Source organism: Oncorhynchus clarkii, chromosome 8, assembly GCF_045791955.1.
Source record: "Oncorhynchus clarkii lewisi isolate Uvic-CL-2024 chromosome 8, UVic_Ocla_1.0, whole genome shotgun sequence".
NCBI lineage: Eukaryota > Metazoa > Chordata > Actinopteri > Salmoniformes > Salmonidae > Oncorhynchus > Oncorhynchus clarkii.
The window spans coordinates 28,888,786-28,904,045 of record NC_092154.1 but is presented as its reverse complement, the minus strand read 5'-3'; the positions used below and the strand labels follow the sequence as shown (position 1 = coordinate 28,904,045).

Here is a 15,260-nt window from a genome sequence, read left to right as displayed (position 1 = left end):
CTGGCATTCTTTCTGTTCTCAAACAGTCTGAGGGATGGCTCAAGCTCGCAGATGCATTTCTTATGTCAGTAAATCTCTGCCCACGCTCCACTCTCGCAGTGCCTCTCTTGTCAGGGGCAGCCACTTATTTGTGTGTGGAAGAATCCCAGCCTCTTCTTAGCCAGACAGTCACTGTCTCCCCCACTGGCACCCCTTGTCCGTCTGTGCAATTGTGCAAAACAGCAGCTAGTCAGAGTCTTCTCTTAAAGATTAGCAGTGGAGACTGTTGGCCGGGTGGAAGTCCTTCTTCAAAGGAACTTCCCTCAGCTGCACTGACATCTGACCTCTCTGTAAAGTGAATGGTAACAGAGGTCATAGATGGCTCACCCACTATTGTTCCACATTGTTGAGGGCAGTGATTTATCTGTAGCTTGTGGTCAGGCAGTCTGGAGGGCACCTTGATGTTTGAGCTCGAAAACCACTTCCTGCTGTTAGGAACAATGGCTGTGTCCCAACTCAAATCAAAGTGCACAGGACACAGCAGGTGTAAAACAGAACAGTGAGACACTTACTTGCAAGCTCTTTCCCAAAAATGCATTATTCAATATCATGTTAAGATTAAATAATATAAAGTTTAAAAAAATGAATAATACAAATATGAGAATGTAAGCTATATACAGGGTCAGTGCCAGCACCATAATTTCGATATGCAGGGATACTGGAGTAGAGGTAGATATGATATGTACATGTAAGCAGGGGTAAAAACATTACTGGTAGCAGGATAGATAATATAAATAAATTAATAATAATTATAGCAGCAACGTTTGTGTGCAAGCGTGTCAGTGTCAGTGTTTGTGAATGTATGGGTATACACCTGTTGGTGTGCATAGAGTCGGTGCAGATAGTCCGTGGGTGAGGGTGGGCAGCCATTGTTTAGCTGTTCAAGAGTCTTATTTCTTGAGGGTAGAAGCTGTCTTGGAGCCTGATGGTCCGAGACCTGATGCTCTGGTACCGCCTGCTGGACGGTAGCAGAGAGAACAGTCCATGACTGGGGTGGATAGAGTCTTTGGCAATTATTTGAGGCCTTCCTCAGACACCGCCTAGTATGAATAGGTAATAGTACCCCTATGGTACTGATTGGGCTCTGGTCAAAAGTAGTGCACTATGTAGGGAATAGGGTGTTATATTTGGGAAGTGCCCAATGTGGCAAAGGTGGCTTGGACCATACAATCTCCTTGGCTAGGAGCTCTTGAGGGGATGCTACTTCAGTGGATGTAATTTTGTCAATTTTGCCTTCCATGCTAAACGTTAACACTTATATCTGACGTATGAAGGACATATATTTTTCACCTTATGTATGGTGTGCATTAGTTCATGTTTATTGATTCATTGATGTTTATTATGTTTTAATTCATGTATTAGTGTGTACTCTTTATATCGTAGACAATCAGCCATTCAATTGGCTACATTTGTTAATGTGATAGGCAATATAATCATTATTACATTTGATACTTTTGCTCTTACTTACCAATGGTAAATTACATTAGTAGTCCCTTTCACAAGAATACTCATTCACAACAACAAGCAGGTTGTTAACCATTTGAGGGAAGTCATGAATCCTCATAGACTCAGAGGTTGAACTGCTCAGGGCAACTGGTGAAGATAAATCACAGAGCCTTGGTGCTACAAATCTATCTATGTGGTGATCCACACACATTTCTGTGCCGGCCCTCTTTCTCCATCTGCTTCTCTGCGTCAAGGGAAGGTGATGCAGACATTTCTTGTGTCTCAAGCTGTCTCCGTGGGAACTCCCTCCCACTCACCGGGTTGCCATGGGCACAGCTCTCAGCTGTAGTCCTACTAGATAGGCCTGGGCTGAACAGGCGTTCTGACCACTGTTAGAGTAAATATTCAGTGCAGGATTATAATAAAGATACTCCACCTCTTACCCTATTGTTTTGTTAGGGGTGGAGATTCATGTATAGAATGAGAACATGAGACTAAATGCAATTCAAGAGCAGCCATTTGATATTACTGACTGGTAGTGTAGTCGCAGGGGTCATAAAATCTCCCATGATCTAGACCCTGTAAAACAACACATTTCACTGCACTTATCTGGTGTATGTGACAATAATAAAAATAAAAATACATCTCAGATGATCAATGTTTTGCAGGGAAGGGCATGGTGAACATTTCCCCAGTGGATAACAAACCTGACCTGATCCAACCAAGCAGTCTGTTCGCAATACTATTTGTGAATGTTATTGAGAGTTGAGAAAAATGTAGAGGGGGAGCGTGTCTGTGTGTTGTGGGTTGTGGAAGAAAGCCCCCCACAGGCAGTCCCATTTACAGTTGGAGAATACCAACTGTGAAATTGGGTGTGCAGAGATGGGGGAGAGTGCCGTCACAACAGTGAGATACAGTGGGGGGTGGGGTGGGTGTAACTAAATCTCTCCCCGCTGCTGACCTGCTCAGTGGGAGCATCAGATAATAGTCACTTCTTTCTTCCTCCATTCCTCCATTCCCCATCTCATTCCTATCCCCGAGACCCTCCGTGCCCTCCAGAGTGTGTCTGCAGGAAGCGTGATAAGGCCAGCTGGTCAGCCAGAGGAGGTGAAATCACGTGTGCAGGGGAAAAACTGCTGATGCAAACTCACGGCCCCTGGTCGGATTGCATCTGTATTCTTTCGGGGTAGCCCGTATCGGCTCTTGGATTGGAGACATTGTACTCCATCTTTAATGGCTTTATCCTTGGGGAAAGGGATGGCTTCAGCCCCCTGAAAAAAGGTTAGAATCCGTAACCTCGCTCTTCAGTGCTGATAGTGGAGTGTGAAAGCAGCAGTGCGCTGGAACATACCAGAAGGCCTCACTTCTGGCATGTTCCAGCCTATAGCACTATCCTCCAGGCTGTCCCTGGCCGTCTGCCTCCATTCTGCCTCGCACTAGGTGGCTTTAGCCAGCGCTCTACATATTGGCTCTGAATGGCCGTGCCGCAGGAGCGTTTTTCCAGACGCTCGGACACAGTGGTGGAGGTCGTCCCACAGGTCGTCCGCCTCCACCCACCAGATAGTGAGGGACCTGGCAATACTCGTGTTCCATCTGTGCTCACCCCTTTGCAGGAAGGCAATGGGGGGAAATAATCAGGGTGTGGCCCCTTCATACTGGTACCCACACCAGCTGGACAGCAAGGACCATTGTGGGTGATCACTGCTACTACCACCACCCACTATGGTATGGTCGAGTGCACACTCCCTTCAAATATATTTATATCCACACATCTGCTGTGCGATATTGGCTCCAGTGAAATATGGCTTCCCTTCCCCTACTGTCAGATTGAATTGACAAGCATTATTGACGTGGTGACATATGGGCCTGCCTGGAAAAAGCTCTCGCTCTGAACCGATGGAGGGGAGAGATGTTCTAATATCACCACCACACATTTTACAGTCAAGTCCAATGGCTATCATTTAAATGCTTGCTGCAAAGCCCTCTAATATGTATCTCTTAACTGTAGAAGCGTTACATTTCTCTCATTGATATTTTTATTTTATTTAACTAGGCAAGCCAGTTAAGAACAAGTTCTTATTTACAATGACAGCCTACCCGGGAACAGTGGGGTAACTGACTTGTTCAGGGGCAGAACAACAGATTTTTGTGTTGTCAGCTCAGGGATTCAATCCAGCAACCTTTTGGTTACTGGCCCAACGCTCGAACCACTAGGCTACCTGCTGCCCCCAATTGATAACTGTGATGAAGTTTCCATGTTGCCATTATTGATCTGAGCTCAGATTTGCTTTAAAAAAAGACTTGTGTTACTTATGTTACTTTGAATTACAAAGCCTTCAGTCTAAGTCCTGAATCTTGGTAATACCCTAACCGACCCACATCTCAGACAGACATAACTCTAAGAAAATATCAGTACAAATAAAATACAAATTTTAAGCAGATGGGAATACTCATCCAACCCTGCCTAGCCCCCCATCTCAGAGGGGGGTACAAGGGGGAGCTTGGAGAAGCCTAGGAATTAATGATATAATTAACTGGCAGATCTGTCTTTGGTGTACTCGCTCCATTAGAGCTTGTATTGACCATCTGACTAAAGGCTGAGAGGGCACCTGCGGTGCACAGGGCGGGCATTTGGGCACATTTGGGCGTGGTCCCTATGCCAGCCAATTCTACTGGAAGATTCCTTTCCCCTTTTGGGTGACCCCAGTTTCACACAAGCGGTCCCATCTCCCCCTTTTACCACAAAAGATGTTCCTCAATCTTGGTTTCAAATATGATGAAACGAAAGTCGAGGCTCAATTCAATTTAACCTGTAGTACAGTCTTTATGTAGTATTTTTTTTCCCATGGTCAAAGTAAATACATTTATATTTTTGTTACATTAGCCTATGAATGTCCTGCTTAACATAATGTTTGTGTCATCATCGCAAATGTTATTCATATTTTTTTATTTAACTAGGCAAGTCATTTAAGAACAAATTCTTATTTACAATGACGGCCTACCCCGGATGACACTCGGCCAATTGTGCACCGCCCTATAGGACTCCCATTCATAGCCGGTTGTGATGCAGCCTGGAATCGAACCAGGGTCTGTAGTGACGCCTCTAGCACTGAGATGCAGTGTCTTAGACCGCTGTGCCACTCGGGAGCCTACATAACTACATAATGCTTAAAAAACACTTCAACTTCAACCAGTAAAATGGCTCTTTTGCTAGCTTTTGCTACAACTGCATACAAAATAGTTATTTTGCTAAGATCACAAACAAATGTAATCTTAGTGACTGTTCAAGCTGTTCATAACATCATTGTAAGTGTATGAGAACCCCAAAAAGTAATTTTGTTTAGAAGTAATAAAAACTTCAATCTAGGCTATGGGCGCAGATGGCGATGAATTTCTTACTGCCGCCAAGAGTCGCGCGCATCTGTGCATGACGTCAATGTGTTGTGTACTGGGAAAGGGTCTATAGGAGAACCCTTTTTGTTCAGGTAGAACCCTCAGTGGAACCCAAAAGGGTTCTACCTAGAACCAAAAGGGGTTCTTCAAAGGGTTCTCCTATGGGGACAGCCGAAGAAGTTTGTTGCTAGTTAGTGAGCGAGCCATTTCTGCTATAAACTAAACTCGGATGAAAGCAAAATATATATCACAACTATTTAATATTTCTAAATTATTATACACTACCGTTCAAAAGTTTGGGGTCACTTAGACATTTCCTTGTTTTTGAAAGAAAAGCACATTTTTTTGTCCATTAAAATAGCATAAAATTGATCAGAAATACTGTGTAGACATTGTTAATGTTGTAAACGACTATTGAAGCTGGAAACGGGTGATTTTTAATGGAATATCTACATAGGCATACAGAGGCCCGTTATAGGCAACCATCACTCCTGTGTTCCAATGGCACGTTGTGTTAGCTAATCCAAGATTATAATTTAAAAAGGCTAATTGATCATTAGAAAACCCTTTGCAATTATGTTAGCACAGCTGAAAACAGTTTTGCTGATTAAAGAAGAAATAAAACTGGCATTCTTTAGACTAGTTGAGTATCTGGAGCATCAGCATTTGTGGGTTTGATTACAGGCTCAAAATGGCCAGAAACAAAGCCCTTTTTTAAATTATACCTTTATTTAACTAGGCAAGTCAGTTCTTATTTTCAGTGACGGCCTAGGAACAGTGGGTTAAATGCCTTGTTCAGGGGCAGAACGACAGATTTGTACCTTGTCCGCCTGGGGATTCGATCTTGCAACCTTTCAGTTGCTAGTCCAACACTCTAACCACTAGGCTACCTGCCGTCCCCTTTCTTCTGAAACTCGTCAGTCTATTCTTGTTCTGAGAAATGAAGGCTATTCCATGCGAGAAATTGCCAAGAAACTGAAGTCCTCAACTGGCAGCTTCATTAAATGTTACCCGCAAAACACCAGTCTCAACGTCAACAATGAAGAGGCGACTCCGGGATGCTGGCCTTCTAGGCAGAGTTGCAAAGAAAAAGCCATATCTCAGACTGGTCAATAAATAGAAAAGATTAAGATGGGCAAAAGAACACAGAAACTGGACCGAGGAACTCTGCCTAGAAGGCCAGCATCCCGGAGTCGCCTCTAATACCGTTGATGTTGAGACTGGTGTTTTGCGGGTATTATTTAATGAAGCTGCCAGTTAAGGGCTTGTGAGGCGTCTGTTTCTCAAACTAGACACTCTAATGTACTTGTCCTCTTGCTCAGTTGTGCACCGGAGCCTCCCACTCCTCTTTCTATTCTGGTTGGAGACAGTTTGCGCTGTTCTGCAAAGGGAGTAGTACACAGCGTTGTACGAGATCTTCAGTTTCTTGGCAATTTCTTGCATGGAATAGCCTTCATTTCTGAGAACAAGAATAGACTGACGAGTTTCAGAAGAAAGTTATTTGTTTCTGGCCATTTTGAGCCTGTAATCGAACCCACAAATTCTGATGCTCCAGATACTCAACTAGTCTATGCCAGTTTTATTGCTTCTTTAATCAGAACAACAGTTTTCAGCTGTGCTAACATAATTGCAAAAGTGTTTTCTAATGATTAATTAGCCTTTTAAAATTATAAACTTAGATTAGCTAACACAACGTGCCATTGGAACACAGGAGTGATGGTTGCTAATAATGGGCCTCTGTACGCCTATGTAGATATTCCATTAAAAAATCACTCGTTTCCAGCTACAATAGTCATTTACAACATTAACAATGTCGACACTGTATTTCTGATCAGTTTGATATTATTTTAATGGACCAAAAAATAGATTTTCTTTAAAAAAACAAGGACATTTCTAAGTGACCCCAAATTTTTGAACGGTAGTGTATATTATACATTTTCCTATGCATTCAAAGCAATAAATATGGCACACAATAGCTCACTTTTGGCATTTTCCGAGAGTCATTGCTTTTCAGGCTAGCAACCGTTCACCTTTCTCAGACAGCATGTTGTTTATGCTGACGTCACAGTGGAATGGGGCTATTCCTGAAAGGACTGGAATGTACGTAGATTGGAATTGACCCCAACACTAAAGTGAGAATTTTGACCCCTGCCCCCCCAGACTTTGACTTGTGCTTGGGGAGGGAGGGTGGGAGGGGTGTGTCTGACAGCTGTGTGTCTCGTGCCAAACTGTGAAGTTTCCGCCCCTGTGGGGGTTTCAGTGAGTGGTTCCGTTGTGTCTCTCACTCCACTTCAGTCAGCCACTGTCAACTAATGCCACATAATCTACCTCATCGTCAAAATCCACACCCAGGTCCAAAATCTACCCCTAGGCTCAGAATGTCATTCACACACACTTAAACCCACATGCACATATCTTAACTGTTTCGGGACCACACCTTCTGATCACTCACACACACTCACACACTTACACTCCTCACGGCCACATTCTGATCACATATACAATGCTTACACATATTCACACGCATTCTAAAACCCTCGACAGCCGCCTTGCACCCTCACCCTCATCATACAAGTGCTCACAGACCCTCCTCCCAATCACACACTTGCTCACACACAATTTACCCCCTCACATACGCAATAGTCACATCCACTTTGTTCCCACACACCCTTCACACACACACACATTCTTGAGCACACACACACAGACATGAAAGCATGCACATGAAATGGGAAAGGCACACAAAAACAGAGACAGACAGACAGGCAGATCCAAGACACACACGCACACACACCAGTCCAAACCAGAGGGCCCCCAGACTGCAAGGCCGTCAGAGCAGCCGTAGCACCTCAGTGCGTGGCCCCCGGTCACATTTCACCACCCCCAACAGAATGGGTGTCACTCTGCGTTAGCCTCACACAGTGTCAAATCAGTCCCCAAGGGCCATCTGGGAGCTCATATCATACGAGGACATGTATCCGTCCCCAAGCCGTTCCCTCCCAGGCTAGTGAGAAAAGGCCAGTTAAGTAAAAACATTTTTTAAAGGGAGACGAGTAGCAAAAGTTCTACAAATGTGCTTATAGTTGCCCACAGAAACCATTTTGATATAACTGTTACATGACTGAACAGTATAGCTGCTCCTCAGAGAATGTCTGTGGAGTTCAACAGCGCAGTCAGTCTTTTTTAATCGGAGCCCCATTCATGTAATTAACTACCATATTGGTGAAGACTCTAGGGTGGAAATGGTCCTGATTTTAGGATGCCACACTAGCATTAACCACTTTTCCATCCACAGTTTTTATGCGAGTAAAGTCATGCAATGCATTAAAAAGATATCGTGACAGGTGTGATGGAAACATGAAGTGTCGGTATAATTTCATATAGTGTCATTGTAACATATACATTTCACAATTTGTTAGTTCGACATGGTGGGATCTTTTTGTACCCCCTTTGCCCTCAGAACAGCCTCATTTCATGTCGACAGCATTCCACAGGGAATGGATGTCCTTTGGGTGGTGGACCATTCTTGATACACATGGGAAACTGTTGAGCATGAAAAGCCCAGCAGCGTTACAGTTCTTGATGCAAACCGGTGCGCCTGGCACTTACTACCATACCCCATTCAAAGGCACTTAACTCTTTTGTCTTGCCCATTCACCCTCTGAATGGCACACATACACAATCCATGTCTCAATTGTCTTGAGGCTTAAAAATCATTCTTTAACCTGTCTCCTCCCCTTCATCTACACTGATTGAAGTGGATTTACAAGTGACATCAATAAAGGATCATAGCTTTCACCTGGATTCACCTGGTCAGTCTATGTCATGGAAAGAGCAGGTATCCTTAATGTTTTGTACACTCAGTATAAGTTATGATAAACTTTATGGTGGTTAAGTGATGGACGGGGATTTTCTATAAGTATTGATGATAGGTTATTATTTGAATGCTGGTGACATGATGATCAATGCTTGGCTGCCAATTATCAAATAGAAATGATATTGACCTTATCCATATCTCATGACATGACCTACCCTGTCCACCTACCCTGTCCACTGTTGTCTAGAAAGCAAGCACCAAAAACAGATTGGGCAAGTTTGCTGTTTATCGCAACCGCTTTTTTGCGATGGAAACACATTTAACTCATGTACAAGTGTGTATTAATACACATGTTTGAATTGGAAATGTGTTTTTTGCATATCCCAACTCCCCCTGGAACACCCTCAGAGAGTGGGGTCACAGCCAGGGTCTGCTATTATCAACAGTGACCCTGGAGCAATTAGGGTTAAGTGTCTTGCTCAGGGACACATCAGCTTGGGGATTCTAGCCATCTCCCGGTTAATGGCCCAACGCTCTAACCGCTAGGCTACCTGCCACCCTAACTAGGCTACCTACCACTCTGTGTCGCGTGCTAGTGTGTGTGTGTAATACGCACATGCGTTTCCTTCAAATGGATACTCGTTATTGCATCGGCAAGTGGCAACTCGTTCTAGGAAAATACCCTGATGCATTTTGAGAATTGAATTTGAAAACCATATAATACCTGATTGAATTGGCAGATGCTTTTGCTCGGGTCTGTCTGCGGTTGCATAGTTGCCCTCACAGACAGCATTAAGGCCCAGTGTGCAGTGTGCTCTGTAGAATTGCTATTGATTCCCTTCCATTACTTTTGGACCAAAATGGAAGGTCAGAATACTAACTGGCATGATAACAAAAATCAAAAGCGCTTCTACACACAACAAGCTGACCTTTTGACCTTTGTGTTCAATCAACCCAACCGAGTAGCTGTTTTATTGTATATGCACTGCGTGTGACTAAGATTCCTCACACCTCAATTCAATTTCACCTTCGCATCCAGACATTTCTGTATGTGTGGTTGTTGATTTCGTTTTTTGTCACTTTGTAACAAGTAAGGTCCGCTTGGTGCATTGATATAAAACGTTAATTAGTCACCTATTGCTGGAACAAAAACAATTGGTGTACAATAACTTTTCCAACTGTCCATTTATCTGAAAATAATGCACACTCTAGAATGCCTTACAAGCACATCAGAATAAAGTATTCAACAATGCTATGGTATACGATAACAAAAAACAAACCTGACCTTTCGACCTTGAGTTCAATCAACTTTACGCTCTTTGATCCGCCTATCAGCTGTGTGACTGTATTCACACTGTGTGCATATGACTAAGATTCCTCACACCTCAATTCCGTTTCATGCTTGCATCCAGAATATTTCTGTATGTCTGCTGGTTAGCTGGCTGCACAGCACACCATGATCCGCCTATGACAGGATTATATAGCTATATATGCATCGACTGTATTTAACTTTAGGAAGCGTGCAAGCGCGAAACTCAGGACCCGCGGGCTACATGGCTATTATCTGGCCCATGCTGTAAGTGTATTAGTCACAGCTGGGCGAAAGAGAGCTCTCTGTCCAAGGCTATTGACTCACTCTACTCGGTTGTGTTACGGTTTGCTGCGCTCGCCATACCCACCCCAGGGATGGTTGTGTTTCTCCAGTAAGGGCGCACAGCAGTCCTAATGATAGTGTGGCACTGGTGAACTCGCTGGCACGCCGAGGAAGGTTATTGTGGTCGTTGTGGGGAGGACGTAGACATGGGATGGCTGGAAATGACATGCTTCTTCTTTATATTCCACCCATTTTTAATAGGTCTTTCTATGTGGCAGTGAGATTGAATTTGGAACATTTGAGTTATAAAAACACTAACAAACACACTGAATACTGAAAAGTGTTGTGGCTAAAGCAGCAGTTTGATTCAACGTCTGCTAGCCTAGAATCAAACTACTAGCGCACCGCTAGCCACTGCTTTCAATGGAAGACGGAGGTTCAACCCACTGTATTTCTAGAAGCATGTGCCGTCAAACTACGCAGATGGCTAATGCTTACAGCCTCTCTTAATGAGGCTCGACAAAGGGAGAGAGAGCCCTGCTTGGCAAACGAGAAACGCTATCCCTCCCACACCCCTTTTTTTACCTCCTCCCTTTCCCTAATCAGATTAATTAGTGGCACTTTCCCTTATCGAAGAGGAAAGCACTCCCACTGAGTCCTCAGGGAGACCCCCTATTTCTCTACAAGGGGGGTGGAAGAGGAGATGGGGGAAATTCTCTCTTCCATGCAGGGAGGGAGGGAGGGAGTGTTGTGTATGTGTGTCACGCTGGAGGGAGGGGGGTAGGAAGGGAGGGAGTTTGTATTTGCATTTGTTTGTGTGTAAACTATATTTAATGAATTAATTTGTCAGGGTATATGAGTTATGTTTGAGCGACTTAGTTGTGTATATGTCTGGGTTTGGTGTGGCTAGGGCACTTGTGTGTTTTGTTAAAATATTTCTTGCTGCTTTTCCTTTTTAACATGCTACACCTGCCTTCTATAAAGGCAATATTACAATGACACTGATGGATAGAGTAGTCAGTGGTGTCTTATTTAGGCTGTGGCCACATTTACATTTTGTGTCTGAACATTCCATATTGAGCTATTCCTTTTTCAACCGGAGTCATCTGTTGATATATGATGGACAACAGAGATGATTGTCAGATAAAAAATTCACAAATTGGTCCGTCTTTTATTTATGCAACTTGTATGAAAATAGTTGACTTGGGCTGTCATTTGACGGACAAAAGCAGACAATTGATGAATGCATGTATGATTTCATCCATGTTCATGCGTCCCAATGTGGCCGGATGCCTGAGTTAGAGGAAACCCCAACTAACAGGTGCCATAAAACAGTCTTACAGACGTAGCCTACCTTAGAGAAATACAGTACCACCGCATTCTCCTTCTCCACACCGAAACACGTCAAGGTCACTTTCTATCCAACCTTCCAGAATCCCTCATTTCCCCCACTTCCCCCTTAAGACTAATTAACTTTGTAAGAGAGCGCTTTTTGATATAAGCCTTAAATAGCATTAGCTTTAAATAGTAGCGTTTGATGTTAAAAGCTGATTTCTAGCCAATTTAGCCCCAGCGTTTCATCAATGCCAGAGGGTTTCTTGAACCCCAGCGGGGAAGGTCTTGGACTGAAATGTTTCAAATGCGCAGGTTTGAAAGTCAAAACGGCAAGTAGGTTGAAGGGTGGGCGGGGTTGTTAATTTGCTGTAATAAATAGTTTATTTCCAGAAAACTCTTTTTTTTTTATTGGAGGAGAGTTTGGTGAGTCTTTTGCGTTCAATTATAATGTATCTTTATTTAACTAGGCAAGTCAGTTAAGAACAAATTCTTATTTACAATGACGGCCTACCCCGGCCAAACCCGGACGACGCTGGGCCAATTGTGCGCCACCCTATGGGACTCCCAATCACGGCCGGATGTGATACAGCCTGGAATCGAACCAGGGACTGTAGTGACCGCCTCTTACACTGAGATGCAGTGCCTTAGACCTCTGCGCCACTCAGGAGTCCTAGAATGTAGGAGGTGTGCTAGTTTGGTAAATTCTTGTGTAGCATTCTGTTTTTTCATCGAGTGTTAGCTAAGGTTACTCATGCTTGTGCTTTCTTTTTCAATTCTGATGGTTTAGACGTTCTTCTCTCTTTCAGACTCCGTCCACTTATATCCTCTGCAACCAAGAAGAAGAGAGCCGCTTCACAGGTGAGCCCCACCACACACAACAAAATCTAAATCCGGTAACCCTTTATTTTACAGCCCGGTATTTAACAGATAGTTACTTTGAAATTACAGTTATATAATAATTGCATACAAATTACAATTTAGTTTCTTTGAGATTCATTTACATAAGCGTAGTTTGTACCATTTGGTACCAGGTAGTTATAAATTATGTGAAGTAAGTTCCAGAAAGTATCCATTGTTACCACGCAGTTTCCTAGTAAATACAACGTAAATACCACCTTAAACTGAGCTGTAAAATAAACTGTATTTAATGCGACTTGGAAAAATTAGGATGACCATTTTCAGACCTGCCAACCTGCAAACATTTTGCATACCATGCCCGCAATTTAAGGTCAAAGTACTCTGGTTTAAAACTACTCTAAAATATTCAAAAAGAGGCTTCTAGCTGGCACATTGTGGTTTTAGACTCAACCGTTTGAAGTTGGAGCTGAGCCAATCATACATTTTCAAAACTAAAGAGATAATCGTGGAAACAGCAAAGGGAGCACCCCCCTATTCACCTCGATGGGACAGCAGTGGAGAAGGTGGAAAGTGTTAAGTTCCTTGGTGTACATATCACCAACAAACTGAAATGGTCCACATACACAGAGTGTGATGAAGAAGGCACAACAGCGCCTCTTCAACTTCAGGAGGCTGAAAAAATGTGTCTTGTCACCGAAAACCCTCAGTAACTTTTACAGTTGCACAATTGAGAGCATCATGTCAGGCTGTATCACTCCCTGGTACTGTTACTGCACCGGCCATAACCGCAGGGCTCTCAAGAGGGTTGTGCGGTCTGCACAACGCATCACTGGAGGCAAACTACCTACGCTCCAGGACACCTACAACACCCGATGTCACAGGAAGGCAAAGAAGATCATCAAGGACATTAACCACCCGAGCCACTACCTGTTCACCCCTCTACCACCCAGAAGGCGAGGTCAGTACAGGTGCATCAAAGCTGGAGAGATTGAAAAACAGCTTCTCTCTCAAGGCCATCAGATTGTTAAACAGCCACCACCAGCACAGAGAGGCGGCTGCCTACCTACAGACTTGATATCATTGGCCACTTTAATAAATGGAACACTAGTCACTTTAATAATGCTACTTCAAGAATGTTTACATATCTCACATTACTCATCTCATATGTATATACTGTATCCTTCATTATCTATTCTTTACTATCTATTGCATCTTAGCCGCTCTGTCACTGCTCATCCATATATTTTATACTTATATATTCTTATCCCATTTCTTTACGTAGGCCGTCAATGTGAATAAGAATTTGTTCTTAACTGACTTGCCTAGTTAAATAAAGGTTACATTTACTAGATTGTGTGTATTAGGTTTTGTTTTGAAATTTGTTAGATATTAGTTTTTGTTGTGGAATTGTTAGATATTACCTGTTAGATACTGCTGCACTGTTGGATCTAGAAGCGTAAGCATTTTGCTACACTCGCAATAACATCTGCTAACCATGTGTATGTGACAATAACACTTGATTTGATTTGATTTGAATGCATTTAAATGTGTTCTTTGTAAAAAGTAATTTTCTGGAATTTCTTTCCTCAATGCGTTTAAGCCAATCAGTTGTGTTGTGACAAGGTAGGGGTGGTATACAGAAGATAGCCCTATGTGGTGAAAGACCAAGTCCATATTATGGCAAGAACAGATCAAATAAATAAGCAAAGAAAAACGACAGTCCATCATTACTTTAAGACATGAAGGTCAGTCAATCCGGAGCATCAAGAACTTTGAAAGTTTCTTTAAGTGCAGTCTCAAAAACCATCAAGCGCTATGATGAAACTGGCTCTGATGAGGACCGACACAGGAAAGAAAGACCCAGAATTACCTCTACTGCAGAGGATAAGTTCATTAGAGTTACCAGCCCCAGAAATTGCAGCCCAAATAAATGCTTCACATAGTTTAAGTAACAGACACATCAACATCAACTATTCAGAGGAGACTGTGTGAATCAGGCCTTTATGGCCAAATTTATTCAAGGAAACAACTACTAAAGGACACCAATAAGAAGGAGAGACTTGCTTGAGCCAAGGAACACAAGCAATGGACATTAGACCGGTGGAAATCTGTCCTTTGGTCTGATGAGTCAAAACTTGAGATTTTTGGTTCCAACTGCCGTGTCTTTGTGAGACGGAGAGTAGATTAAGCATGGAGGAGGAGGTGTGATGGTGTGGGGGTGCTTTGCTGGCGACAATGTCTGTGATTTAGAATTGAAGGCACACTTAATCAGCATTCTGCAGCGATACGCCATCCCATCTAGTTTGCGCTTAGTCGGACTATCATTTGTTTTTCATCAGGACAATGACCCAACACACCTCCAGGATGTGTAAGGGCTATTTGACCAAGAAGGAGAGTGATGGAGTGCTGCATCAGATTACCTGGTCTCCAAAATCACCTGACCTCAACCCAATTGAGATAGTTTGGGATGAGCTTGACCACAGAGTGAAGGAAAAGCAGCCAACAAGTGCTCAGCGTATGTGGGAACTCCTTCAAAACTGTTGAGAAAGCATTCCAGGTGAAACTGGTAGAATGCCAAGAGTGTGCAAAGCTTTCATCAAGGCAAAGGGTGGCTTCTTTGAAGAATCTAAAATGTAGAAAATAGTACAAATAAAGAAAAACCCTTGAATGAGTAGGTGTGTCCCAACTTTTGACTGGTACTGTATATATACACTGTACTTCAAAATAACTAAAACCATATCGAAACTGTGTAGAAATTATAATGGACCTACATTCTAA

General features: G+C 43.0%; 1 protein-coding gene across 2 annotated transcripts in view; it reads left to right on the top strand.

Moving 5' to 3' along the window:
- The window catches only part of LOC139415235 (BRF1 general transcription factor IIIB subunit b), a 131,077-nt gene that overhangs the window by 98,571 nt on the left and 17,246 nt on the right, over window positions 1-15,260 (top strand). For both annotated transcript variants that reach the window (XM_071163165.1, XM_071163167.1), the window contains exon 17: window positions 12,431-12,482. In XM_071163165.1, the coding sequence (XP_071019266.1) occupies window positions 12,431-12,482 (52 nt within the window). The remainder of the gene's footprint in view (window positions 1-12,430; window positions 12,483-15,260) is intronic.